This window comes from Phalacrocorax aristotelis, chromosome 20 (genome assembly GCF_949628215.1).
Source record: "Phalacrocorax aristotelis chromosome 20, bGulAri2.1, whole genome shotgun sequence".
Taxonomy (NCBI): domain Eukaryota; kingdom Metazoa; phylum Chordata; class Aves; order Suliformes; family Phalacrocoracidae; genus Phalacrocorax; species Phalacrocorax aristotelis.
The window spans coordinates 5,797,998-5,822,871 of NC_134295.1; the positions used below are offsets into that span (position 1 = coordinate 5,797,998).

At 63.4% G+C, this 24,874-nt stretch overlaps 1 protein-coding gene across 3 annotated transcripts; it reads right to left on the minus strand.

Moving 5' to 3' along the window:
- Positions 1-17: 17 nt before the first annotated feature.
- NHSL3 (NHS like 3) lies at positions 18-24,874 on the minus strand. Of its 3 annotated transcripts, none has more exons than XM_075114980.1 (7): positions 24,537-24,874; positions 6,198-6,353; positions 5,902-5,957; positions 4,544-4,661; positions 4,040-4,156; positions 1,017-3,920; positions 18-803 (listed from the first exon to the last, which is right to left on the minus strand). In XM_075114980.1, the coding sequence occupies exons 1-7, from the start codon at positions 24,724-24,726 to the stop codon at positions 781-783; spliced, it is 3,564 nt and encodes a 1,187-aa protein (XP_074971081.1). In that variant the 5' UTR covers positions 24,727-24,874; the 3' UTR covers positions 18-780. The 3 variants fall into 3 exon arrangements, with proteins under 3 accessions (XP_074971081.1, XP_074971079.1, XP_074971080.1); XM_075114978.1 differs by lacking the exon at positions 24,537-24,874 and adding an exon at positions 16,549-16,780; XM_075114979.1 differs by lacking the exon at positions 24,537-24,874 and adding an exon at positions 7,866-8,209.

The window sequence follows — 24,874 nt, forward strand, 5'->3', positions numbered from 1 at the left end:
CACAGGAGGCAGCAAGCTTCGGTCATCATTTTTACCAGCCAGGTACAGAGCTCTGAGCAGCTACTCAGCGGCAGAGGGTTGGTGGTTTTTGGTTTGGTCTGGTTTTCTTTTTTTACAATCAAGAAATCAAAATGTGACCCGTGTTTACAGAACCAGAAGTGGAGGCTCTACCCCAGAGCCTAAAGCCCAGCTTGTGGGGCAGCTGGGCTCACCCTCCACCCTGTGGCCAGCGGGCAGAGATTGGTGCTGGCCAAGAGCCCCCCTCTTGCCTTTCCATCAAGGGCCGAGGCCGTGGTCCCTCCCAACCAGCGCCTCCATCCCATTTTGCTGCTCCTGCCCGCATCCCCTCGGGCACTGCTGTGGCCGAAGCCTTCCCGTTCCCCGTGTCCAAAGTGCTTCGATTCCTCGCAGGCCCAGCTGGCTGGGAGCAGAGCGGCTCCAGCTCCAGTGTCTTTGGCCCCCACACTCCTCTCCGTGTGGCTGCTCTGCTCCGCACACACAAACCAAGCGGCAGCCCAGCAGGGAGGAGGTGCTGGCTCTGGGCACGGGCCTTGAGTCCAGTTAAAAAACAACAAAAAAAAAAAAGCAAAATAAAGCTGTAGTACTTAGGAAAGTGAAACCAACACCATTTTTGCATAAATATCAAGGCCGTGGAGGCTAAGGCTGTTTGCTTCTTGTATTAAGTTAGTTGCCAGTTCCACACTCGTCCGTTGACCTGCCCAGGTCCCTGAGAGATTTGGATTCCTGTCCATGGGTGCGCCAGTCCTGCAGCTTCATCCTTCAGGCTGTCTCTCCCCGTCTGTCTGCAAGGCGGGAGGGAAAAGGCCATCAGCCACCCTGAGCCCCAGCTTCCCACAGCCCTGCCCCAACTCTGGCCTCGTGGCCAGGCTCTCCTGGTGCCACCCCAGCCCCAACACGGCCTGTGTGCTGCACTGGGAGCCTATAGCTCAGGAGCCCGAGCACCTATGGTGGCATCAGCCCACGGCATGGCTGAACTGGGGTCCTGTCCCACGTACCTTGTGCAGGGAGGCTCTGAGCCGGCGGCTCCGTGGAGCTCCTGCCCTCCGTTCCCGAGGCCGCCGTCCCTGCCGGCTCACTGTTAGTCCTGCTCTCGTCCGCCGGCGCTGCCTTGCCCTTCCCGTCCGGCACGGGGGAGCCCAGCACCTCTGCCCCTGGTGCCTTTGGGCTCAGAGGGGAAGGAGCCGGCCCCAGGCCAAGCGAAGGCTTCTTAGCTACTGGAGGGGGGATCTTGCCAGGTTTTCGTTGGTTTTGCATCTTGCTGGAGCCCTGCTGGGCAGCAGCTGGGGCTGCCGAGCGCTGCCCCGAGAAATTCATCAGCTCGGCCACCAAGTTCCTCTTCAGGTCAGCCTGCGCCTCGGGGGATGAGGGCGTCTCGATCACCAGCCTCCTGGCGCTCTTGGCGAAGATGAAGCTGGCGGTGGAGGCTGGTGACTTGTTCCTGGGGGAGATCTGGCCGTCCCCGGGTGGCCCCTCGGGGCCGGGCAGAGCCGCGCTGCTGCCCGGCGGCTTCTCCACAGCCTCACCGGAGGACAAGGCGGCTGCCTTGAGGTGCATGGCATGGTGGAACTGGTTCGAAGGCACCGCGTCTTTGGCAGGAGGGGGCTGCCGTGTGGACAGGGACCGGCGGACGGGCTTCTGGGGCGCCAGCCGCTCCTCGGCACCAGCACCGGCCCTGGCAGGCGGCTCCACGCTCACGGAGCGCAGCCGCACCATCTGCAGCAGCGAGGGGGTGACGATGGGCAGGCTGGCGTCCTCCTTGGGCACGGGGCCACTCTTGCTCCGCGACGCCGGCTCCTTCTTGGCGTCTGCCTGGGGGCCGTTGGCCGCCTTCTTAAGGCTGGTTTGGGGTGGTGGAGCCGGAGCTGAGGGCGGGGGGAGAGGCGGTGGTGGGGGCACAGCGGCCTCAGGAGGGGGCTTGGTGGGGGAAGGTGGCTGTGGTGCCCCAGCCGGCAGGCCTTGCTGCTGGCTGCACGAGGAGATGGCGGCCGAGAATGAGGAAGACGCAGTCCCTGGGCTCGGTGCTGCTTTCTGCCCAGCCACCGGAGCCAGCACAGCATCGGGCAGGCTGGAGAAAAAGGCTTCATCCGGAGGGGGAAAGTCCGCCATGGACAGGTCATGGTCCTCGGGAGCTGGTGGGGGCGGCGGGGGCCAGGCGGTGTCGGCGGGGGTCTCGCTGGTGGCCTGGGGGATTCCCTCCACCTTTTTCGCCGGCGGGGGAGGTGGGTGGTATGCAGGCGGTGGCGATGGCGGTGGAGACTTGCCGCTGGGCTTGGCTGAGGGCTCCTGGCAGGCACTGCTGCGCACCGGTGCATCTGGCGAGGCAAGGAGGGGACCGGTGGGGGCCATGGGCTGCTGGGGCCTGATGGGTGGCGGGGAGAAGGGAGCGGGCACCTTGGGGTGCGGTGGGATGATGAACCGGTCCGAGCGGCAGGGCAGCGTCTCAGGGGGTGCCGGGTCCGAGGCCGAGGAGGAGATGGAGGTGAGGGAGGAGGACACAGAGAGCGCAGGCGACTGCAGGGAGCAGACCCGGTCCAGCTTCTGGGGTTGAGCCCTGCCCGGGGACACAGATGGGGGACCCAGCCCCTTGGCAGGCAGCGTGGGCGTCCCACTCTGGCTGGAGTAGCCACTGGAGGGGGACATGGTGCGGTCAGACCCATCAGGGCAGCTCCACTTGGGCTGAGACTGGGGCTCCCTCAGCATCACTGTCACCCCAGGGCTTCCCCGCGAGGCCTCAGGGGAGCTGGTGCCGGCCAGGCTCTCGGAGCGGAGGCTGCTGGTCTCGCTCAGTGATGATGGGGAGAAGACCTCATCCTCGGCCGTGGGGGTGAAGGGCTCAGGGCGTGGGGACCAGGGCGCGCTGCTCTCCCGCTGGGACCGCCGGTTGGGCTTGGGGGGCAGTCCCAGCACCTTGGGCTCCCCCTCAGCCTTCTGGTGAAGCGAGTAGGTCCTGCGAGGGGGGGCTGGGGGCTTCTTCATCTTCCTGAGGGAGACGCTGCGGGCAGAGGAGCGCTCACTGGCCAGGCTGCCTGCATCCGAGCCCTCTGCCTGGCTGCTTGTGCTGTAGGCAGGGGATGCCCGGCCGCTGCTGCCCCCCACAGCCAGGAGTCCGGGGGCCCCAGGCACGGGGCCAGTGGCAGGCTTGGAGCAGGAGCTGGCGAAGCTGGCGGAGCTATAGACGCTGATTTGGTCGGCGTCAGAGCGAGCCACAGCATCCACCTCACTGTGTGGCCCTGCCTCGGGCTGCCGGTGGTTGGAGCCACCCTGGGAGGAGATGGTGGAGCTGTTGGAGACGATGGTCTCTGTGGACTGTGAATGGCTCCAGTTGTCACTGGAGGAGGAGGGCTCACGGCTGCGGGCACTGCGGTCCGAGAAGAAGGCGAGGGAGCGCACGGAGGCTGGGCTGGACGACACCAGGCTGCAGCGGCTCAGTGTCCGCACGCTGCTCCGCGTCAGGGCCACTACATCCACCATGGGTGGCAGGATGGCGTTGGGGATGATCTTGGACATGTAGGTGCCCTGGGGCGAGATTGACATGACGGGGCCCAGCAGCTCCGGCGGGCTGGTGTTGGTGGTCATGCCCGGCACAGCCAGCGACTTTGGCCTCACCATGGGTGACAGCTTGGCTGCCGTCTTCCTCCCCAGCAATGTGTCATCATAGTAAACCCGGTCAATGTGCTTCTGCAGGGCTGTGTCTGCCTCCAAGGCTCCCAGGCAGACGCGGGCACCCGCGGGGACAGGCAGCGGCTGCAGCTTCCCATCGATGGTGGGGATACGGACGGCGTTGCCGGAGACCTGCCCGCCGTTCAGCAAAGGCTGCAGCGCCTGGCTTTCCCAGCGCCCCGCCTGCCCTCGGCCATCAGCCTCGGGGCGACCCTTGGCTTCCCGGCTGTTCCTGAGACCTGGGAGCAGGGAGAGACGAACCTGGTGTTACCCCAAGGCAGATGCACCGACCCAAGACAAACAGAGCCTGGGCAACAAGACCAAACCCTAAAAATCCCCCCTTGCCCCCAAACCTTACCCAGCTCCTTCTGGACATGCTGGGGGATGCCCAGCACCGTCGTCCTCCTCTCCTTCCTCTTCTTACCAGCCCTCTCCGATGATTTGGGAAAGGAGTCGTGTGGTCGGAAGGTGGAACCTACGAGAGGCGTGAGTGGGTCCAGCCAGCGGAGGGGGGCCCTGGCCAGGGCATCCCCAGCATCCCCAGCACCCCCCTATTGCCAGAGATGCTCCAGGACAAGCTGGGCTCAGGCGCTCAGCGCAGCCCGGAGAGGCACCAGCAGCTGCCAAACAGCCGTGCAGTCTGAGCAGGGAGGAGACTGTCTGTTCGTCCGTCTGTCCCCCTCGCCCAGCCCCAATGCTCTGACTCAACCAGAGTTGCTCTCTTCTCTCCAAGGGCTCCCAAATCCCCGCACTGACTTGTGGCCATGCCAACGCAGAGCCCAGCCTTCCTGCCATGCGCCCTGGCCCCCCTCGCACCCCCTTGGCTTGCATGGCCCGGCCCCCCAGCCCCGCAGCCAGGTACCTTTCCGCTGGATCATCTCGGAGCGGATGGAGAGGGCGTCCTCAGAGGTGCTGTCCGTGGCACAAGAGGCCGCCCGGCTCCGGAAGGACACACTGTCATCCTCCGAGGATGCGCAGGACTGTGTGGGCAGAGAGTGGGCTCAGACGGACCCTGGGCTGCGGGGATGGAGCTGCCCTGGCCCCCGCCAGGCCCCTTCTCCGCTGCAAACTGACTCTGCAGCCCAGCGCTGCTGAGACAAAAGCTTCTCCGAGGGCCAAAGGCTGAGTCAGCCACGCCGGCATCCAGAGTCCTCCCACCAGGAGCAGGGCCGGGAGCAGCCCCAGGGACCCCGCGTGGCCTCGCAGCCCCCCGGAGAGCAGGCGAGGCAGGGTTCGGCCCATCGGAGGCGCATCCGAGAGAACTGCTGGCCTCATCGCTGTACCAAGCCAAAAATGGCCCCATGGCTGCGCCCAGCCCTGCTGTGCCCCGGAGCTCGGCGCTGGAGGGCTGCCACAGCTGGGAGAGGGGCGTGGGGCTGAGGCGGGGAGGGGGACGGGGACAGGCAGGCAGCGACGCAGCTGCACTGGGGACCCGCAGCACGTGCGTGCCCCACCGGGCACGGCTGGCGGCACAGCCCCGTGACAGGCACAGCTTTCGGTGCCCCCCCATCCCTCCAAAGCATCTCTTGGCACAGGCAGAGGTTGGGATGAGACACGTTGGCATGAATCACCACCCAACCCCTCCATCCACCGCACCATCTTGAGCCAGCCCTGCAGCCCCCATGGATCTGCCTGCCTGGGGGCTCCCAGCCCCCCGCTCCCAAGGGGTTAAGGGGGCCAAAAGCCAGCGGGAGGCAGCGGCTTGAGCAAACACAGGCGGGTGAGGCATTGGCAGTGGGGTCAGAGCCTGGGGAAACAGCAAAGCCCAGCTCAGCCAAGAGAGTGGGAGTTTCTCCTCGTCAGCAGCCAGGGAGGGGCCCGGCCATGGGGCTGGATATGGCTGACGGTCCCCATCGTGCTGTGCCCCCACCTCGCTCGGGGCTGCCAGGGGACACCAGCGGGGGGGGAGAGAGGGACGGAGGGATGCAGGCACAGTGGGGGTCCCCAGGCAGAGCCCCACAAGGCAGGGCAGGATGTGCCAAGGCTGAGGACAAGGACAGCGGCTCATGACGGGGCAAAGGGGATAAGACCAAGGGACACAAGACCCCTTCCCACCCCACAAACCCCCCAGCCATTGTCCTGCAGCCTTGGTTGGTTCCCCGTCTGCCCCCAGCCCCCAAAACACCACCCCGGGGGGACGGAGGGCTGCCCTGTGTCCCCTCACCCCCAGGGCACCCTGAGAGTGCTGCGGGGCTGAGCCGGCTCCTCAGCTGGGCTCACCTGGAGGCTGCTGCTGTCCCCGTGGTCCCAGGCACTTTTGGTCTGCTTCTGCTTCTCTGTGGAGGGAAGGCAGGGGGTAAATCCCTCTGGAGGAGCTTGGGGAGCTGCCAGCCAACAAAACGGCTGCTGAGTCCGGCAGCACTGCCCGCACACCCCAGCCACCGCTGCCAGCCCTGGCACTGGACTCCGGTCAGCCCCATCGCGCCGCCCACGCAGCGTGGCCAGCCAGGAGCTGGGGCCGCCTGGCTGCACCCTCCACCACACCCCCAGGCCACGCCGGGGCTCAGGACACCTACCCTGGTGCTGCAGGGACTTCAGTCCCTGCTGGGCCTGGTTGTGCAGCTCCTCCAGGTGCGGGGGCCGTGTGCTGGGGAAGAAGACGTTGTCGGGGCATTCCTCGCCTGCTGTATACTGCACACTCAGCCGCTTCTCGGCCTCGCCCTTGGCAGTGCCTGCGGAGAGAGAGGGGTCAGCGTGGCTGGGGGGACACAGCCACACTCCCACTGATGCACCCCCACCCACAGGACGCGGTCCCAGAGAGCTGGGAGAAACACCGGGTGATGACAGCCAGCCCGGGATGACGCTATCCCGCTCATCTCCAAACTGGGTGCTGGAAAAGCCATAGGAGAAATTGTCTCCCGCAGCTCTGCCCGGCTGGTCAATATGCTGGAGCCGGGCTCTCTCCACCGCGGAGCCACAGGATATTCTCCCCGCCAGCCGGAGCAGAGCTGGGGCACAGCACCGCCCTCCTCCCCAGAACCTTCGTTAGGAGCAAACGAGGCAGCGAGTTGTGTCAGCAGCTGAGCGGAGAAGGGGCAGCCCAGGGGGATGAAATGAGGATAGAAAGGCAATGACTTTCCCTTTGGAGGGTTGCATCATCCCCAGGCCTTGCAAAGCACCCCAAGAGCAGGGACTCACCCTGTGCCCAGGCAGGCTGAGAACTGCACAGACAAGGGAAACTGAGGCACAGCTGGGTGCAGAGACCCCAAAGGACCCGAATCCCCCCCGTCTGAGCCCCCCGGGTGCTGCAGACACCATGTTCCATGCCAGGGCTGGCACGGGGCCCTCCACACCCCATCTCGCAGCCCCCTCCCCGCAAACCATCACCAGCACCCTGGGGTGCCCACAACTGGCTCCGGGCACTTGCTGGGGGCTGCGCTTGGCATTGCCCAGGCAGGGCACTGCAGCGCTGCGGGCACAGCCCTGCCTGCTCCTGCCTGCACAGCACTGCCTGCCGCGAAGCCTTAAACTCTTCCTACCTGGAAAAAAACAACTTCAGGCTGAGGAAGGGAAGGGTGAGCACAGGAAACCGGCGGGGCTGGCGGCAGCACCCCAGGGACATGGGCACCTGCTGCTCAGCATCGCTGGCACCACACATCCATCCGCTGTGCCCCATGTCTCCTGTCCCTTCCTGGCCAGCCCAGCCAGGCAGCGAGGCGGCTGCACTCCGGCTCCGGCGCACAAAGGAGCAGGCCCTGAACAATGGAGCCGGCCCGCCCTGCCACGCCATGCCGCCATGCCGGCCTCGGCCTCCACCGGCACCCACGGCACGGCAAGCGGGCACCAGGGACATGGCCAGGCCGGGACAGCGGGTGGCGGTGCTGGGGACCCCTGTGCTGGTGTGGGACCCTGCAGGGTCCAAGAGATACTCACAGCCCCCCACCGTCATGTTCCCCTTCCCCTAAGCCCTCTCCTCCCTCGGTTTCAGCAGCCCCTCACCCCACATCCCCCCCCCACAACACACACAGAGCCGCCTTCCGGCAAGAGGAGCGCAGTGATTTAATCCATTCACTTCCCAGCGGACGAGGCCGGGGCTGGGGTGACCTTCCCTGCCCTCCCCCTGGGATGGCAGCCTCCCCTGCCCACTGCGGGTGGGCGAGCGCTCAGTGCCGGGCACGCAGGGGTCCTGGCAAGCACGGGTTGTGTGAGGACAACAAGCTGCTCCCTCCTTCCCACTCACTCACCCTTCTTCTTGAAGAAAGCCAGAAGAGAGGAGAGGTTCCTGCCCATGAAAACCACCATGGTGGCTGGGGAGTGGGTCTGGTCCCCGCAGGATCGGGGCTCCACCGCCCCCCAAAGAGGCTCTGCCTATTGTGCCGGAGCAGCTCTCGCCTAGCTGTGTGCCAGCAAGGCGGATGCTGGTGGCCCCCAGCTCCCTCTCTCCGTCCTCATCCGCGCGGCAGGAGGATGCTCGCCGGGCAAAGAGGCTCCAGCGCAGCTCCCTGCGCGCAGGGAGAAGCCTGACCCAGGGGATGGCTGCACAGCGGCAGGAGCCGACAGCCCAGCTGCACCCACCGTGCTCCTTGGTCATGGGAGGAGGAGAGTGGGGGCCCCTCCTCTGGCCTCCCTGCTCGCCCCCAGCCCTCCCGCCTCCTCCCACGCATGGCTCAGCCGGCAGAGATCCTTCCTGCTAGGCTCAGGGCCGGGATTTCCCCAACTCCCCACTCTTGCATTCCCAGGCACCCCCAGGACCCTCCCTGCCAGCTCCCCACTGAGCACAGCATCTCCCACAAACCAGTTGCTCGCTTCCACAGCAGTGCAGCCAGCTGGGAGGAGCTGGGAAGCTTTTCCTCCGGCGAGCACCAGCCCTTGGGATGTGGCACACCGCAGCCAACACTGCCGACATTCCCCCTCCTCGTCCATCCCCGGTGCCCCCCAGGACCTGGCACCCACTGCACCCCTCCTAGTCCTGCCAGGGAGAGCCCTGCTCCCAGAGGACACCAGCCATCACGGGGAAAAGGGCATTTGTCCTTAGGGACAGGGCATGCAGCACGGCTACGTCATGGTCACAAGAGCTGGCAGCACCGGGGGAGAACAAGGTCTCGGACCAGTCTAACCAGTAGCTCCAGCTGCTGGCACAGGGGCACGTGAAGGCAGGGGCAGAAATGCCCCGCAGTCAGGCACCGGCGCGGACCGCAGCGCTGACGGTCACCCATCCCCACTGCACAAGGTGCTGCGTGCTCCTGGGGTGGTGGGTGCCAGGGACCCCCGCGCCACCTGGCAGGCAGCAGGCAGGCTGCCTGCAGCAGTGGGGCACCACACAGAAGGGGAATTTGCTAATTCCCAGCTGCCTGTCCACCAGCCCCCGGTGCCCAATGCCTCAGGGAGCTCCATCCCTCCCATCTCCAGGTATTTTAGCCCAAAAGGTGAAGAGCTCCCAGTATTAACCCAGTGGGCAGGGCTGTCTTCATGCCACCCGGGAGCTGACTTACCAAACCCTCCTTCCCCTGCCCTGCCAGCTCCCCGTGGGCTGCACCCAGAGTTCGTTGCAGCAGGACAGAGGTTTGGCTGCAGATGGAGCAGCGCTACTCAAAGCAGAGAGTGAGGGTCCCACTGGACCCCAGGCATGAACGTGCAGCCTGAGGGACAGTTTGACCTTGCAAAAGGCATCTCTGCGTCCCCAGCCAGGCAGCTTACGGAGGATTTCTTCCCCTGCATCTCCTACATGCCCACCACAGCAAATATAAGCAGCACCCTGCAGCCCCTGCTATGTATAACCCAGCACCCTGCCTCCAGCACAGGCAGGATCGGCCCCGCTGCCCACACACTCACCCAGAAGGTGCCGGCGGCTGCAGGCAGACACTCCCCAGCTCTTTTCACAGCGCAAGTGGAAAAGGGACATAATTAAAGGGCTGAGGATGCACAAAGCGGGCAGCCACGTGCTGCGCTGAATGCTGCCCTCTCCTCTCCAGGCAGCCCATCACGAGCCCCAGCGAGGGCCACGGCCGACGGCGGGCAAACGCAGCCAAGAGCGACACCAGGTCTGACCCGACGGGATGGCGCGTCCAGCTCTGCCTCGGCGGCTGGGGCTGCACCCGGGACTCCCCGGCACAGCACCGGCAGCTTGACCTGTGGGTCAAGGGGGACAGTCCCCCCTGCGCTGCTGGTCCAGGGCCCCGGCACAGCTGAGCTTCAGCCCTGTGGGTCTGCTGATGGCAACACACATGGAAGCTGCTGCCAGGGGCTGTAAGGACATTCCCAGGTGCCGGCAGACAGCCCATCCCTGCTCCTTCTCCCTGTATGTGGCGCATCACCTGTGAGGACCCAAAGGGCCTTGAGACTGTCCCTTGCTGATGGAAACACGTGTCCCTCTCCTGAGCGCAACACCCCGGCAGCTCAGGGCAGGAGGAGATCAGCAACGCTGCCTGCAATCACCCAAAGGATAATCCGGGCAGGACGCCGCGGCCACCACCCAGCCGGGGCAGGAGGGCTGCCTGGCCGCGGAGGAGCCTCGTGCCAGGGGCTGACACTGGGGAGCATTGCGGCGTGCAAAGAGCAGTCTCCACTTCTCCTCCCACTCCCTGTGACCTTCGCTACCACGTCCTCCTCGCCCGGATGGCCTCGCCCCAGCTCTGTCAACACACGGCGAAACCTGCTGCAAAAGGAACTGGAAAAGAGAAGAAGCCAGGAGGGAGAGAGGCCTGATCCTGTGGCAGAGGCTGCGGATCTTGGTGGGCCGAGGAAGGCGCTGCAGCTGCAGCCGGTGCCGGTAGCAACACGCCCGGTCGGAGCTGGCGTCCTGTCCCTCGTGCATTCCTTGTGACGCGCCCTGGATCACCCCGTCCCCTCCAGGCTTGGCGGCGTTGATCTGACACATGTGCATCATCTGCACACGGCAGTGGGAACCTCCCAGAGAAGGAGCCGGAGGCCTCTCGGGGCTGGGCAGCCTCTCAAGGATGGTCTCCCTGACTCAGAGCTGGTATCTGCCGCTACTGGTGGCAGGGATGGTCCAGAGGGAGCAAAGCAGCCCTACACCAAGGCAAAATGATAGGAAGTGGCAGGGAACCCCAGGCACCTTGCCTTCAGCTCTGCCTGCTCTGCTCTGTGCCAGCAGAGAGGTGCTGGAGGACACCGGGGTGGGAATGGGAAGGGCTGCACAAGGGGAGAGACCAGAGCTGACACCCCAAACGAACACGGCCGTACAGCCCTGGACCAGTGATGCTGCAAGCGGGATGCGGTGCCGGCCCAGCTCTCTCCTGGAGTTGGCTTAGCTACAATGCTGCTCTTCACACAGGGAGAGATGGAGGAGGAAACCCTGGCTCCTGTCCCCGTCCTCGCCAGGCCTCTGCCTCCTGCAAGCAGCAGGTTTGGCTGGACTCCGCTGCAAACATCCATCTCTGCTTGCACGGCACTGCCCTGACTTGCCTTCTCCCTGCGCAGCGGCGGGTCCTGCGGCAGGAGGCAGGGAACAGGCAGCGCAGCTCCCTGCCCGCCCCTTCCACCACCACTGACTCACCGGAGAAAAATGGGGAGGAGGGGGGAGCTGGCAGGCCGGAGGGAAGGGGCTGCGAGGTCCCCAGGGGAGGAAGGGGAGAAGAACCTGCTTGCATGTGTCCTCCTGCTCAGCGGGATGGAGACCTCACCTCCTTCTCCCAGCAGCTGGGATGGTGCAGAAGGCACTGAGAAGGCAGTGAGAAGGCAGCAAGAACCCCTGCCCCATGAGGTCGATGCTCTCCCACCCCTTTGGGGCTCCTTTCCACCATGCTGCTCCCAGGCATTAGCCAGCACTGTCCAGGCATGCACCCCAGGCTCTGCTCCCCATGCTGGAGAGGGGCAAAGCGGCAGTTGCCTGTGGATGCCATAAGCATGGATAACACCAATGGGGTGCACCATGAACCCCAGCGAGCAGCCAGCACATGGATGGCACCATGGCTGCAAGAGCCCCCACACTCTGCTCCAGCGTCCAGCCCCTCTGCTCCAGCCTCCAGCCCTTCCACTCCCTCCAAATCGGCCTCTCCCATTGCAGCATGGCCAGCCGGTTCCTCTGGAAAAAAACAGCAGCCCTGCTGGCATCTCCCCGTCGGGAGCGATGCCACCTCTCTACGAGCCCAAGCCCATCCATCTTTCCTCTGGGCCCACCACCTCCACTTGGGCAGCTCCGTGGCCCTGGGTGGCACCTGGCACCCAACTGTACCCCCCTGTCCTGCCTCCTGCCTTGCCTTTGCTCCCTGATCCTCAGCTGGCGAGGGAGGCTGGGGGCCACGGCCCTGCTGGAGGCAACCAGCTTGGCCACCCTCACTCCCCGAGCCCTTGTTGTCACTGCATAGGATTTGTGCCCTGGGACACGCTGCAGGACCGCGCTCTCTCTAAGCAGGATAAGAGCACAATAATATTTACTGTGGCTCCGGCCACGCAGCCCCCCGCCGCCAGCCCAGGGGCTGCAGCCCGCCCTTGGCCTCACTTGGGGGCTGCTGCTTCAGCCAGGAAAACATCTCTGCAAAGCAAATAAACACGACCCGATCTGCACTGCTGGCTCAACTCTCAAACAAGATCCCACGCAAAGGCAGGAATAAAATTAATATCAAAATGGGAACACAAACTTGGGTCGGTTTCTTCCTTTAAATCATAGCGCAGAAAACTGCCCTGCATTGCCCCAGCGAGCCAACGGGCCATGGCAAAGGATCCAGCACAGGGTGAAAACCCTCTCGGAGGAGAGCCATTGCTCGGCCAGCCCAACCTGCCACCTCCAGATGCGACTGCTGTCATGGCAGGAGCACACCTGGTTGTGCAACAGGCTGCAGCTGTCTTGGCCCTGACCTTGGCTGCTGCCCCACGCATGCCCTGCAGGCAGCCCGGGTGTTATCGTGGACCCGGCGCAAAGGTCTGGCAACATCCCACGGCAGGGGTCCCTGCACCATGGTGGGAGGCAGGACCACCCCAATGCCCGATTGCGCCCCACTCCCGTCCCCAGTCCCTGTTCCAGCCCAGCGAGCCTCCGTCCCACCACATTCCCACCCCGCACCCGTCCCCTCCCCAGAGAAGCCACCAAACAGGTTTGAAGGTAAATAACAGCTTTCCCCGGCCAGGAGCCGGATCCGGGCGGGAACGGCCCAGATGGGGAGCACGGGGCGGGAGAGGGCGGCGGGGCAGAGCCTCGAGAACAACACGGCCGCGGAGGCAACACCAGTGGCACACACTGCGGGGAACAAGCTAGCGGCACCTCCTCCCTCCCCGGAGCTATGACAAAGTCCACAGCTTTATTACATCCCGGCTTCACCTTCCCTCAGCGTCCTCTCCTCTACCTCCCATGCATGCCACCGCAGCACCCTGCCGCGGCGCTCGGCGCTGGCTGCGTCCCCACGGCGCGTGCCGTCATGCCCGGCGTGTTTGCAGGGTACCGAGGGTGCTCTGTAAATGGCAGGCGTGCCTGTCACAGCAGGTACTTGGCTCCACGCAGGAGCAAATCCAGGAGACGGATTAGGGACAAGACCTTGCAGGTTTTTCCGTGCACGGATCCACCGTCCTGCAGGCAGCACCCAACCCTGCTCCTGCCTGCAGATCTCTCGCTCGGCAGCGCTGGCAGGAGGCAGTGAGGAAGCACCGGGGAGCTGATGATCCTCCAACCGGGGGTTGAGATGGACACAGCGATGCGGGATCAGGGGAGGAGATGGGAGAGGAGCTGTCAGATGGGGCTGGGGCTACCACCAAAATGGGGGGGGTGGGTTGATAACCAGCAGCAGAACGGCAGGTCCCATCCCTGCCTCTTGGTGACGGGGCGCCTGCCAAGTGGGCACGGCACGGCATGTCAGAGCCGAGTGCTGGAGGCAGCTGCCTGCACGGGACACCCACAGATCACCTCCTCCCCTGCTCCTGGAGCAGGACGGAGCACCAGGAAGGGCTCAGACCTCTCAGCCAGCAGCAGGATGCCGGCAGGCGGGTCCGGCAGGCCAATGTGCCGGTGCCCGGAGAAAGTGCCTGTGTAAATCTCGGCGCATCCCCCGCCGGGGCAGGCCCCTGCCTTTATCTGCTCCCCCGGCTGTTTGCGGAGCCGGCCCAGCGTGGGTCTGGCACGAAGACCGGCTGCAAAGGAGACGCCCAGAGCTGCTCAGCCCACCCTGGAGCTGCACGGCAAGAGCTGGGGCTGCCGAGGGGCTCCACCACCATCTAGGGCAGGCACTGGTACCCGCTGCCGGCGAGCCTCAAGGCCCCAGGTCACCCCTCGCCCCAAACCTGCCTCCCTCTGGGGCATTTTCCCCCACAACCTGCCCCAGCACCCACTGACGGGGACACAGGTGCCAGGGGACCCCGCACCAGGGAGCCCCGCACCGGCTGCAGCCACATCCCTGCTGACTCTGCGGGGCGCAGCCTGGCAGGCCGCCACGTTCCTCCACCCTGACTCAGCAGGGCCCAGCAGGGCCGTCCTGATAAGGAGGTGATAAGAGGCTTCAGTCTCCCTGGTGCTCAAGGACCTTCCCCGGCAGCTCCTGCCAGAGAGGAGCCCGTGGAGGAGAGGCAGGGGATGCACCCCAAAGCAAGCCAGGCCCCGCTCCGGCGTGGGGACAGGGACGCATGCGTTTGGCACTGCTGAAGCAGAGTGGGGAGGCCCAGGCAGAGAGCAAGGCGGCAGGCAGCAGGTTGCAGGCAGCTGCCTGCAGCAGGTACAGCGATCCCGGCAGCCCTCAGCCATGCTCCTGAGGCTCCTGCCTGGTCAACCCTGTCCCTGCGGACCGCAGCTCTGGCCCTTCAGGATCAAAAGGCAGCGGGTGCTCACGTTGCCCTGCGCATGGCAGAAGCACAAAGGCAGCTGCCGACGCCTGCCCAGGCCCGACCTGCCGGCAGTGGGCACAGTGGGGCCAAACCAGTGCTCCCAGGCAGCCGGCGATGGAGAGATGGGAAATGGGGGACACTGATCCAGTTGCCCGCTATGTGCAATTAGACCCAAAATCCAGAAGCACCAGGGTCTCGCAGGGTCTGGGTGAGGGGCAGGGGTGAGACAACAGTGACCACGGGGGCCTGTCCGGCGGGTGCCGGCGCACCCTGCCCCCAGCCGGTGATCCCGGCTGCGCCCTCCGAAATGCTGAAGCGACACAATGCAAATTCTTTCGCTTTGTGGTCGCCGCACCGTTGCCATGGAGCCGCCGCAGAGAACAAACACAACTCGCCCCATGTTTTCTCAGCACCTTCCACCCCACGGCCTTTGGGCCCCAGCGCCAGCCCTTGCCTCACAGGATCTGCCCTGGCTGTATTGCATTTCAGGGCATCCAAAATGCAGCAGGGCTTCTCCTGGCCAGCCCTGGGGAAGGGCAGCAGCATCTCCCGGCAGTCCCATGGTCCTGGCTCAGGGACTGGCAAGAGGCACCCAAGCCTAGCGGGGTGATGGAGAGGGGATGAGGGTCTGGATGGGCACAGCACAAGGAAAGGGTGCCAGGGATGCTCACATGAGCACCCAAAAGCCCTCTCCAGGGGAAGCGGCTCACCCCACCGCCTGCACCACTGGCACAGGCAAAGGGATGGCATCCAGCAGAGCCATGAACGGCAGAGAAGAGCAGGAGCCTGGCTACGTCACAGCCTGGCCGGTGGCACCCAGCCCTTCCTGTGTGGAGACCACGACGAGAGGATGACTTCGGCAGAGAGGAGACCGCAGCCAGCGGCAAGGAGAGGCGGACAGCAGAGAGCCTGCGGCAAAGGAGACACCGTCCCTGTGTGGCCATGGACGATTGCTGTAACCACTCCTGCCTCAGGTCCCCCAGGCACTGAGCAGATGCCACTGAGTTCTCCCCATCCTGGGCCCCCCCACTCCAGGGCAGTTTCGCTCGGTGTGGTCACTCCCCAAGCCTGCGAGGGGTTGACTCCAGACCTTGTTTACCCTGCGGACAGCTCGGCTCACCACATCTGGGCAGCTGCTGACTGCAAAGACCAAGGGAAATGGGGCAGCCAAGGGCAGGAGGGACAGCGGAGCCATGGATTCCACAGGGCTGGCAGGAGAAAACCACCCGGTTCCCACCATCCCAGACCTGCTAGCCCTGCTTCTACCAACTCCACACCCTTGCCCACCAGCTGGTCAAGTCCCCTCCCCAACTCAGGCCAGGCTGGGGACAGTTTAAGGACATCAGCAGGGAAATTAACAGCCTCGGGATGGGACAACTTTACTGCGAGAGACCTTCCCTGCTCTCACCGCCCTGCTCTAATGGATGGACCGTGAGGGAGCTCACCAGGACCAGGCACCCCCCACGGCTGATGGTTCAATACAGGGGTCCAGGCTGGCCTGGGACCCTTTCCCCCACTCCCGTTCCCCACAGAAAAGAACTCCCCCTGCCCCCTGCCTCCTCCTGGGCTTTTCAGCTGCATCCGTGGAGCCGGAGCATAAAGAAGCTGAGCAATCAGTGCACAGACAGACAGACAGATGTGTGTAGAGTAAGATGGGCAAGCTGCGCAGGATGGATGCAGGGGGGAGCAGCCCGGTGCTCTCTGCAAATGCTCCCAGATCTGCCACTCCCCAGGGCGCAGCAAGGGAAACCGAGGCACGGGACGGAGCGGAGGCCGAGGAGGGGGGCGATACCGGCAGCCCTGTGTCCCTGCCCTAACTGCTGGGACGCCACTTAGAAAACAAATCAGTAACTAATTCAGCAGATGATCTCTGTCCTGATAGCCCAGCTGACGGCTGGTCCCCGGCATGTCGGCGCAGACCCTGCACGCAGCCGGACGTTCTTCCCCAGCTCTGGCACCTGGGTCAGAGGGCCTGATCCTGCCCCCTCCAGCACAGGGAGGGCAGGGTGAGCAAAGCCACTGGCTGCAGTGGCTCAGGTCCTGCCCACCCCATGCCAGGGGCAGAGGAGAAGCAGCAAACTTTTCCAGCGTGAGCCCCCCAAAAGGCACCGAGCCAGGACCCCCCCACAGCCCCTCTGCAGGCAGCCCCGTAGCTCCTACCTGCCCCCGGCTTCCCGGTGCGGCCAAAGAGCCAGGAGGAGCCGGCCTTGACGCCCGCTGGGCTCCTCTTGCGATGTGCGTTGCCCATGAGGCTGCTCTCACCCTCCACCGCAGCCGGGTGGAGGAGGCCGGGGCGCTACATGGCAGAGCCGAGCGGGCTCCGGCGTGGCCCCGGCAGCCGTGAGAGACGACGGCTCTCAGCCGCCGGCTCGCATCCCTCCGGCTCCGGTAGAGCTCAGCTCTCGCAGGCGGCTGTGCTGGAGCCAATGGTACAGGCAGAGAGGAGGGGCCTGCCGGGATCGCCCGTAGGATCCCACGGCACCCTCCCAGCCCCATCCCTCCGGAAGGGATGCGTGGGTGCTACAGCCAAGGCCGAGCGGGCAAAGGGAGACCCCCGGTCCCCAAACATCCCCAAACATCAGGACAGCTGGGCACGGCGCTCGCCTCCGGCCCCGCTCCCTCCTCCCCGGGAGTTTGCCACGCTCCACCGAGCCGCCACCATTTCTGCCTATCCCTGAGCACAGCTCCGACAACCAAGACTACAACCCCCGTTCCCGGGGCTTGGGGGTCCCAGCCCTACAGGGACACCCCAGCTGAGCCTGGCACAGCACGGCCAAGGCTAGAACAGGACTTCCAAGGCTGGAGCATAGTGCCCGAGGATGCGGGCTGGGTCCGGCTGTTACCCAACCTCGGGGCAAGCACCCACACGCCCGTAGGTGGATGTTAACTCTCTGCCACCCTCTCCACGGTCACTCCTCTCTCTGGGGTAAGTCACAGCCGAGTGAGCCACAGGGACTCCTGCATCCATGTCAGCTCACACCACCAGCACCTCCTTCCCATGCCCTTCCCCAGCTGCACCTCGGCTTCTCCCCGCTCCAGACCCTGCTCCAGCTGCATGAGGTTTTGCAAGCGTTGAGCTGGCTGGGGCGGGCAGGGGGAGGGCAGCTCGGTGCATGGGCAGTGCTGCTCCAGCAGCTGCCCACGCCGCACGGACAAGCCCCGCCACTGCCCGTTCTGAAACACGTATGCCAGCCTGCCCCCTCCAAAACCCAGCTTTCCCTCCTGATTTTTAATTAGAACATTAAATGCTGCGAGGGCAGGGAGGGGTCAGCCGGCCAGGCGGCGGGCAATTCCTGCTGGCAATGTTTATGTTCCTTACGTGATTCATCAAAGACTGGGATAAATAGGAAGGAGGGTTTTGTGGGAAAGGCACAAAACTGGGGAGATGATGAAAAAAAAAAACAAACAAACAAAAAAAACACAACAAAAAGAAAAAGAAAAGAAAAATCATCTGGCAGCTCTGTCCTGACCTCCCAAGGTGATCAGCAACAAATTAATCTTTGGACTTCAGTCTCCTTCTCTGCAATGGAAATATTGATGGTTCAGTGTCTCACCAGCTTGGTTTGCTGCCCAAAAGGCACACTCGGCAGGGCAGAGACCATCTTGTGCCACAGATGGTGCCTGCCGCCAGGGTGGCTGTACCAGCGTCCCCGCGCATTCCCTGCCCCGTCTGCGGTGGGAGCTGTTAAGGGAATGGGGGATCCAGTAGGAAACTATTCCCTGTTTCCCATTACTGGCTGTACCCAGTCCAAGGAACAGGCTTTCCATCTCAGGGCAGGTGGGATTAAACACAGACATGGTCACAAGTGCAACAGATCACAGGTCTCTGCCCAGTGACTGACTGAGGGAGATGATTTTTCCCCCAGGCTGCAGAAGTTGGATCGGCTGAGGCCATCTCCAGCGTGGGACAGGGCATCCTCCCACTGCCCAGCACCTCCTGGGCCTCCCTGGGATCTAAATCCCCTTGCAGCGGCTCCAAAACAGGGTGCAGAGACCTCTCGTGCCGCTCACTCCCCCTCCCTAGTGATACAGGGAGCTCCTTTGCAGCTTTCCTAGTGAAGAACTTCTATTTCTCTCCTTGCAAGCAAAGGAGAGGCTGGAGCCTGTGACTGCCCCAGATACAGCTAGACGCTTCCCCCTCTGCTCCCAAAACAGACGCCCTCCGTGCCAGCACCTGCCTAGCGAACGCGGCCACCGCCAGCACCAAAGCTTCGCCGCCCCCAGCCGCAGCCAGCCACAGCCTTGGAGGTGCTGAGGGGGCTTTGAGAGGGAGCCAAGACCCAGGAACCCAGCAAAGCCCACGTGTGCCATAAATATCAAGGGGCAACCCAGCTCCAGCTCCTCCTGGGTCCCACACTTCGGTCCCTGCCCTAGCTGGGGGGCTGAGAGCAGCACGGGCAGCTCCAGCATCCCCACAGACCCCACTTTAACCTGCACTGCTGCCCCATCACTGCTTTGGGACACAAACCCCTCTGAAACCCGTGACAGGCTGCGCTGCCAGCTGGCTGCTCACATTCTCCATGCCAGACCTGGGTTTAAGTCACTACACCCAGAAATCTGCATGGAAAGCGTGGCAGGGGAAGGGAAGCACTTGCAGCTTCCCCGTCATGCAATTCTCAGCACAGCGGACAGGCTACAAAACCCATCTGTGAGGTGCCTGGTGAGAATGGGGAACTGGGGGAAAAGATGCTGATTCCAGAATGGGGAACTGGGGGAAGAGATGCTGACTCCAGGCAGAGTCTTTTCTCCAGGCCAGAAACCCGCAGTTTTATTCACTGAGAGGACTCTGATATAACAAGGAGCTAGGAGCAGGGGGGAAGCTGCTCATGAGATACAGATCTTGTCATCACGGTATGACTGCTGCAAGCACATCTGATCGGCCCGAAGTCACGCGCTCCCTCAGTCAGACCGGCCAGCCCAAGCGCAGGGCGGTGGGGACCCCTCTGCGCCGGCACAGGGGAATGATCCAGCCCTCCTGGTGCTTTATCCATCCCTCATGGTGTTTTATCTGTCTCTCCTGGTGTTTTCTAAACCTGATCCCCTCGCCAAGCAAACACGGCGCAGGAGCTGAGCTGCCTGAATGAGAAAGGAATTCAGCCCTTGTTCCCTTCACGGGGAAGTAAAGCTCAGCGAGGCAAAGGTAACACAAAAACCCCACTTGAGATCCCCAATCATTAACAGAAATACATAACCAGAAAGGTTTTGAATGATTTCCTGCTCAAGCCGGAGTCCAGGCCGGCTCTGCCGATGACAGCTCCAGTTCCAGCCCGCAGAAGCAGAGGGAGCTCAGCTCCCTGCTCTGGGTAAGGTATTTTTTACCCGGGCACAGCAGGAGCCATGGGGACCAGCCCAGGGCTCCAACTCCTGCTTGGCAGAGAAATGCTTTTTCACTTCATCGCTGCCCAGCTCTTCACCTTCCGAAGGCTTATGTTCCCATCGCTGCTGGAGTCAAAGTCAATGATGATATTGTCTTATGAAATAAGACCTTCCTTCTGAAGAGAAATATGACTCCGGTGAAATAGTTTTATCGGATCTTATGGAACGTTATTTGCAAGAGTAATTCTTCCAGTTGTCTCCAGGTGGAATAGCTGTGGTTGCAGACACACCTCTCTTTGTTCACAGAGCCGCTCACCGTTGCCAGTTTGGGCCAGCCAGGGGATTCCTGCTGCTCACATTTTCTGAAGTGTCATTCTTTGCCTTTCAAAGATTAAGAAATTCATTCCCACACACGCACGGAAACAGTGCCAGGGAGCGGGAGGCGTGGGGCAGCGGTGCCTACACCTCTCCTCCCTCCTTTGAGGTGGGAAGCTCAGGACTAAAACACAAAGCCTGAGTTTACACCAAACCACATGCCACACAGCAGCAGAAGACGGGAGCAAATCAAGCATCCGGGGACATTTCACATCTCAGTTATTACCAGAGCAACACGCAGGGACAGCCCAGCCCCAAATTGCCTTGAGGACTCACGTGCACCACCTGACGGCGTCGAGCCCGGCGCCGCTGGCACCGTCCCCACCGCGGCCCAGCCCCTGCCACTCGCTGCTCGCCGCGCTGCTGCCAGCTCACCACGCACACGGCGAAGCCACCCCGCATGGTTTCCAACAAGCGCTTGCTAACATTATGAAGCAGCTGTGCGCATTTAAAGCTTTATTTTTAACATCACGGCGACCCCCCTCAAGTCAGGAAATCTGTTGCTGCCGGACTAAGCTGGCATCAAAAGGGAGAAAAAAGCCAACCCTAATTTAATATTTCTGGAACATCGATTCCTTTACTTCATCGGGGAATTAAGAAGAATATTGCGAAACCCGGATAAAGTGGCAGCCAAAAAATGGCCTAAAAGCACTTGCAGGCAGCAGGACTCCACCACCGCAGGCTCGCTGATGCCGTGCCGCTGAGGGTTAACAGGCTGCCCTCATCCGAGGGGCTGCAGGCAGCGCTCACAGAGAAGGAAAAGCTTTCAGTTTTCTTGCTCTCAGCTTCCACCAGGAAAAAGCAACCACACGGAGCACACTGGAGCTGGCCGAGCACCCCAATTCCTTGCTCTGTGTTAGACCCTCAGCAGAGCCCAGACACTCTCCCCGCCTCAGTTCCCATCCCAGGGGTTAATCACTCCTTGGCCTCCAAAGGTTGTTGTGGAAATAAACACGTTAGGAATCATCCACAGGGATGAGGCCACAGAGGTGCCCAAAGCGGGCTGGCTGCGTACAGGTAAAACAGCCTGGGGCTGGCAGCACCCTGGCAGCCACTGCATCTCCGGGGTTGGGACATCACAGCTCCCACCAGGAATTATCTTGCAGCAAAGAGTTGCACTAGCATTCAAAGGGGATGCTGCAGCCAGTGGGGCCCGTTTGCCCAAACAGGGCAGAGCATCCAGTCGGGAAATGGGAGAGGACTTGGCTTCCAGCTGGGATGGAGCCGTGCCCCTGCCCAGCACAAAGCCGCTGGTGTTCCCCCCGCGGAGAGGTGGCCTGAAACTCGCCCATGAGCAGGATTACTACGTCTTTCCTCTACATAGCTCAGCTGTTTGAGCGGCCAGAGATGGGATCTCTGATTAGACGGATCCACGGGTTTGATCGAAAGTGGAAATGCTTTCATCCTCCTGCTCCCATGATTTAAGTGCTGAGCAATTTCGACCTTGCTGACACCCAGGTCGTGAACGGGCACATGCCCAGGTCCTGACCCACGTCTCCTCAGGACGGCTTTCCTCCCTTCCCCTCCACAGAGCCATCCCAAGACCCTGCATGGCCAGGACACACTGTGGATGGTCGGAGGCGCCCTGTCCCCCCTCCATGACCAAAGCCACCCACAGGAACAGTGGGATGATGGGCCAGGTCATGGGCCTGATCCAAACAACCCCCCAGCACCATGTAGACACAGGGGGAAAGCTGAGGGCACTCAGAGCCTAAAAGGACCTGCTGAAGCTCTCCCCTCTACCCCTCCCACAGCTCCCAGCTGATGTTTGGAAAAATTCCCAGGTTGGGGCAGAGCCCAGCCAGCTCCTGCCGCACAAGGGCTCATGGTGTCGGCAGCAAGGCCGATGCAGCCTCTGGGGAGGTCAGAGCTGCACGTAGCAGCGGCTGAAGCCCCCAGCTCCAGCACACAGCTCTGCAGCCACAGCCACCCTCATAAAGCAGCCGGCACTCGGTGCTGCCGGAGCCATCGTTCCTTCCATTTCCACAGCTCAGCCCAAACTGTCTCTCGAAGCATCCCGACCCCCATCATACAGGGAAGCGTTATCCCCCACCTCGTGGGGAAGGATGCTGGTAACCCCGGCACGTGCTGGCAGTGTCCTGAGGATGCTCACGGCCGCAGCTGGGCTGGAGGCGGTTAAGCAGGGTGGGGCTCCCGGCGCCCTCTGCACGCTGGAAGCACGCAGGGAGGGTGATTCAATCATGCATGCAAGCTGCAACCATTGCACATCCATGCTGCTTCCCTGCTGCATGCCACCGAGCAAGCGGCAACGCGGTGGAAACGTGGCACCTCCCAGCCCCGCCAAGGGGGATGCCGCGGGCTGCCAGCACAGCCGGAAGCACAGCCTGGAGGGGAAGGGTCCTGCAGCCCCGGGGCCGGCTGTGGCATGCACAGCCCCTGCATCGCCAGCGTGGACTGCGGGCAGACAGGCAGCTCCCCGGGACACGGGGATGTCTAACCGAATGGTGACGGAGCCCCAGCTGACACGAGTGGCAGGCTGCTTCGGTGGGGCATGCTCGTGGCAGAGGGCATGGCAAGTGGGCTCGAGGTCCCCAAGCTTGCAACCCTGATGGGCAGTGACTTCGCATTTTGAGGATTAGCTGGCGAACGTTATAACCTTAGAGAAAAAAAAAAAAAAAAACCAACAAAAAAGGGACAGCAGAGCTGCTGGGGACGTTTCTGCGCTGCAGAGAGGAACATCACATGCTCCAGCACATCTCATTTTTTCTGCTCAGGTTTCAGCGTCGGGCTGTGGCAGCAGCTTCCACATGCGGCTGGCCAGGAGGGAGGCACCGCAGCATCCGAGGGACCTGCTAAGCGGAGAGCCTGGCCGCTTCCCAAGACCCTTTTGCCTTTCTCCGGCCGCTCCTCTCTTATCACAGATCTCTGTGCGCTTCTCCAAGCGGTAAACGTGCCTGCATGCAGTCCTGGATGCCTGGAAATTCACTCCCCAGGGCAAATCGAGGAAGAAAGTCCCAGGCAATGGCATCCAGCTGTGTTTGGGTGCCGCAGAAGCGGCCTCTCCCTTGGCAAGAGCATGATGATGTCCCCGCCAGAGGTGCCCTGCAGGGCGGGCAGTGGCACGACGCAGACGATGTCCCCAATAGCATGGGGACATATAGCACTTCTCCGCTGCATGGGTTGATACCTCCAGCGACTGCTGCCTCACCAGGACACCTACTACTGCAAAACAACCGTGCCGAGGAGACGAGCATGACCAGACACGCCACCACCCATCGCTCTGCTGAAGGTCCCGGCCCACGGGAGGTTGGGCCGAGCCCACGGATCCCCATAACATGGCCCCAGGGCAGAAAAGAGAGGGCACCCACAGCACCTTCTGCTGCAGGATCGTCCTGGTCAGGGTGACAAGGACGTGGCTGGGTTATGAAGGCAGCAATCCGCAAACCGGCTGGGCCAAGGGCCATATCTAGGACAGGAAGGGCCACACCTGAAGCATGCAAACACCCTGCCCAGGCGGAGGAGGAGGAGGAGGAGGAGGAGGCGGCGGCACTGGCTGGCGTCCCTCCAGGTTTCCCTCAGCCCCAGTGACCTTCTGACTCAGCGGAGAGAGAACCTACCCAGTGAACCAGCACCAGCCCTCAGGGCAGGGTCGAGATCACACCAGGGCCTGCTGGATCTGGCCTGCTGCTGCAGCCACCACAATGATGGCCACCATGGTCACCACAGCCCCCATGGCCACCACCACCACGGCCACCACCTCCTTCACCCCCCTTCAGCCACCTCCATGAAAACCACGGCCAGGACCTCCACCCCTTCTGGCCACCACCATGGCCAGAACCTCCGCCCCTCCATGGCCATGGCCACAGCCACTACCTCAACTCCTTTCCAGCCACCACTGTGAGCCCTCTTTGGCCACTGCCATGGCCAGCACCTCCACCCCTCCTTGGACACCACCAAGACCTTTCTTTTTCCACCTCCACAGCCACCACCCCAACCCTCCTTGGCTTCCACTGTGACCCCTCTTTGGCGACTGCCATGGCCACCACTGTGACCCCTCCTTGGCCACTACCATGAGCCCTCCCCAGCCACCGCCTCGAGCCCTCTATGGCCACCACTACAACACCTCCTTGCCCACCTCTATGGCCACCATCCCGACCCTCCCTGGCTTCCACTGTGACCCCTCCTTGCCAACCTCCATGGCCACTACCCCAACCCCTCCTTGGTCATCGCCATGACCCCTCCTTGGTCACCGCCATGACCCCTCCTTGGCCACCGCCATGGCCACCAGCCCGACCCCTCCTTGCCCACCACCCCAACCCCTCCTTGGCCACCGCCACGGCCACCAGCCTGACCCCCCCTCTTGCCCAGCAGCCCGACCCCTCCTTGGCCACTGCCACGACCCCTCCTTGGCCACCACCTTGACCGTTCATTGGCCACCATCCCGACCCCTCCTTGCCCACCTCCATAGCCCCCCCCGCAGCCCCCTCGCCCCTCACCTCGTCTCTCCGCCCCAGCCGGGGGGCTGCCGCCCTTGCGCCGCCGCCGCCGGCCACGGAGCCAGCTGAGGGCCCGGCGCAGGGAGCCCACCCGGGCCTTCCTCCGCCGGGGGGGGTCCGCCGAGCCGCCGCCGCCGCCCCGCTCCGGCTCCCCCTCGCCGCCCGCCGCAGGTGCAGCCTCGGCGGACATGGCCGCGGCGGGCAGCGTCCCGCACCGCCCCGCACCGCCGGCAGCCGCTGCCCATAGGGCCGGGCCCGCCCGGCTCCAGCTGCAGCCCCGGCCCCGCTCCGGGCTCCCGCCGAGCGCCCGGCGCCGACGGAAAGTTTCTGCGGGGCGG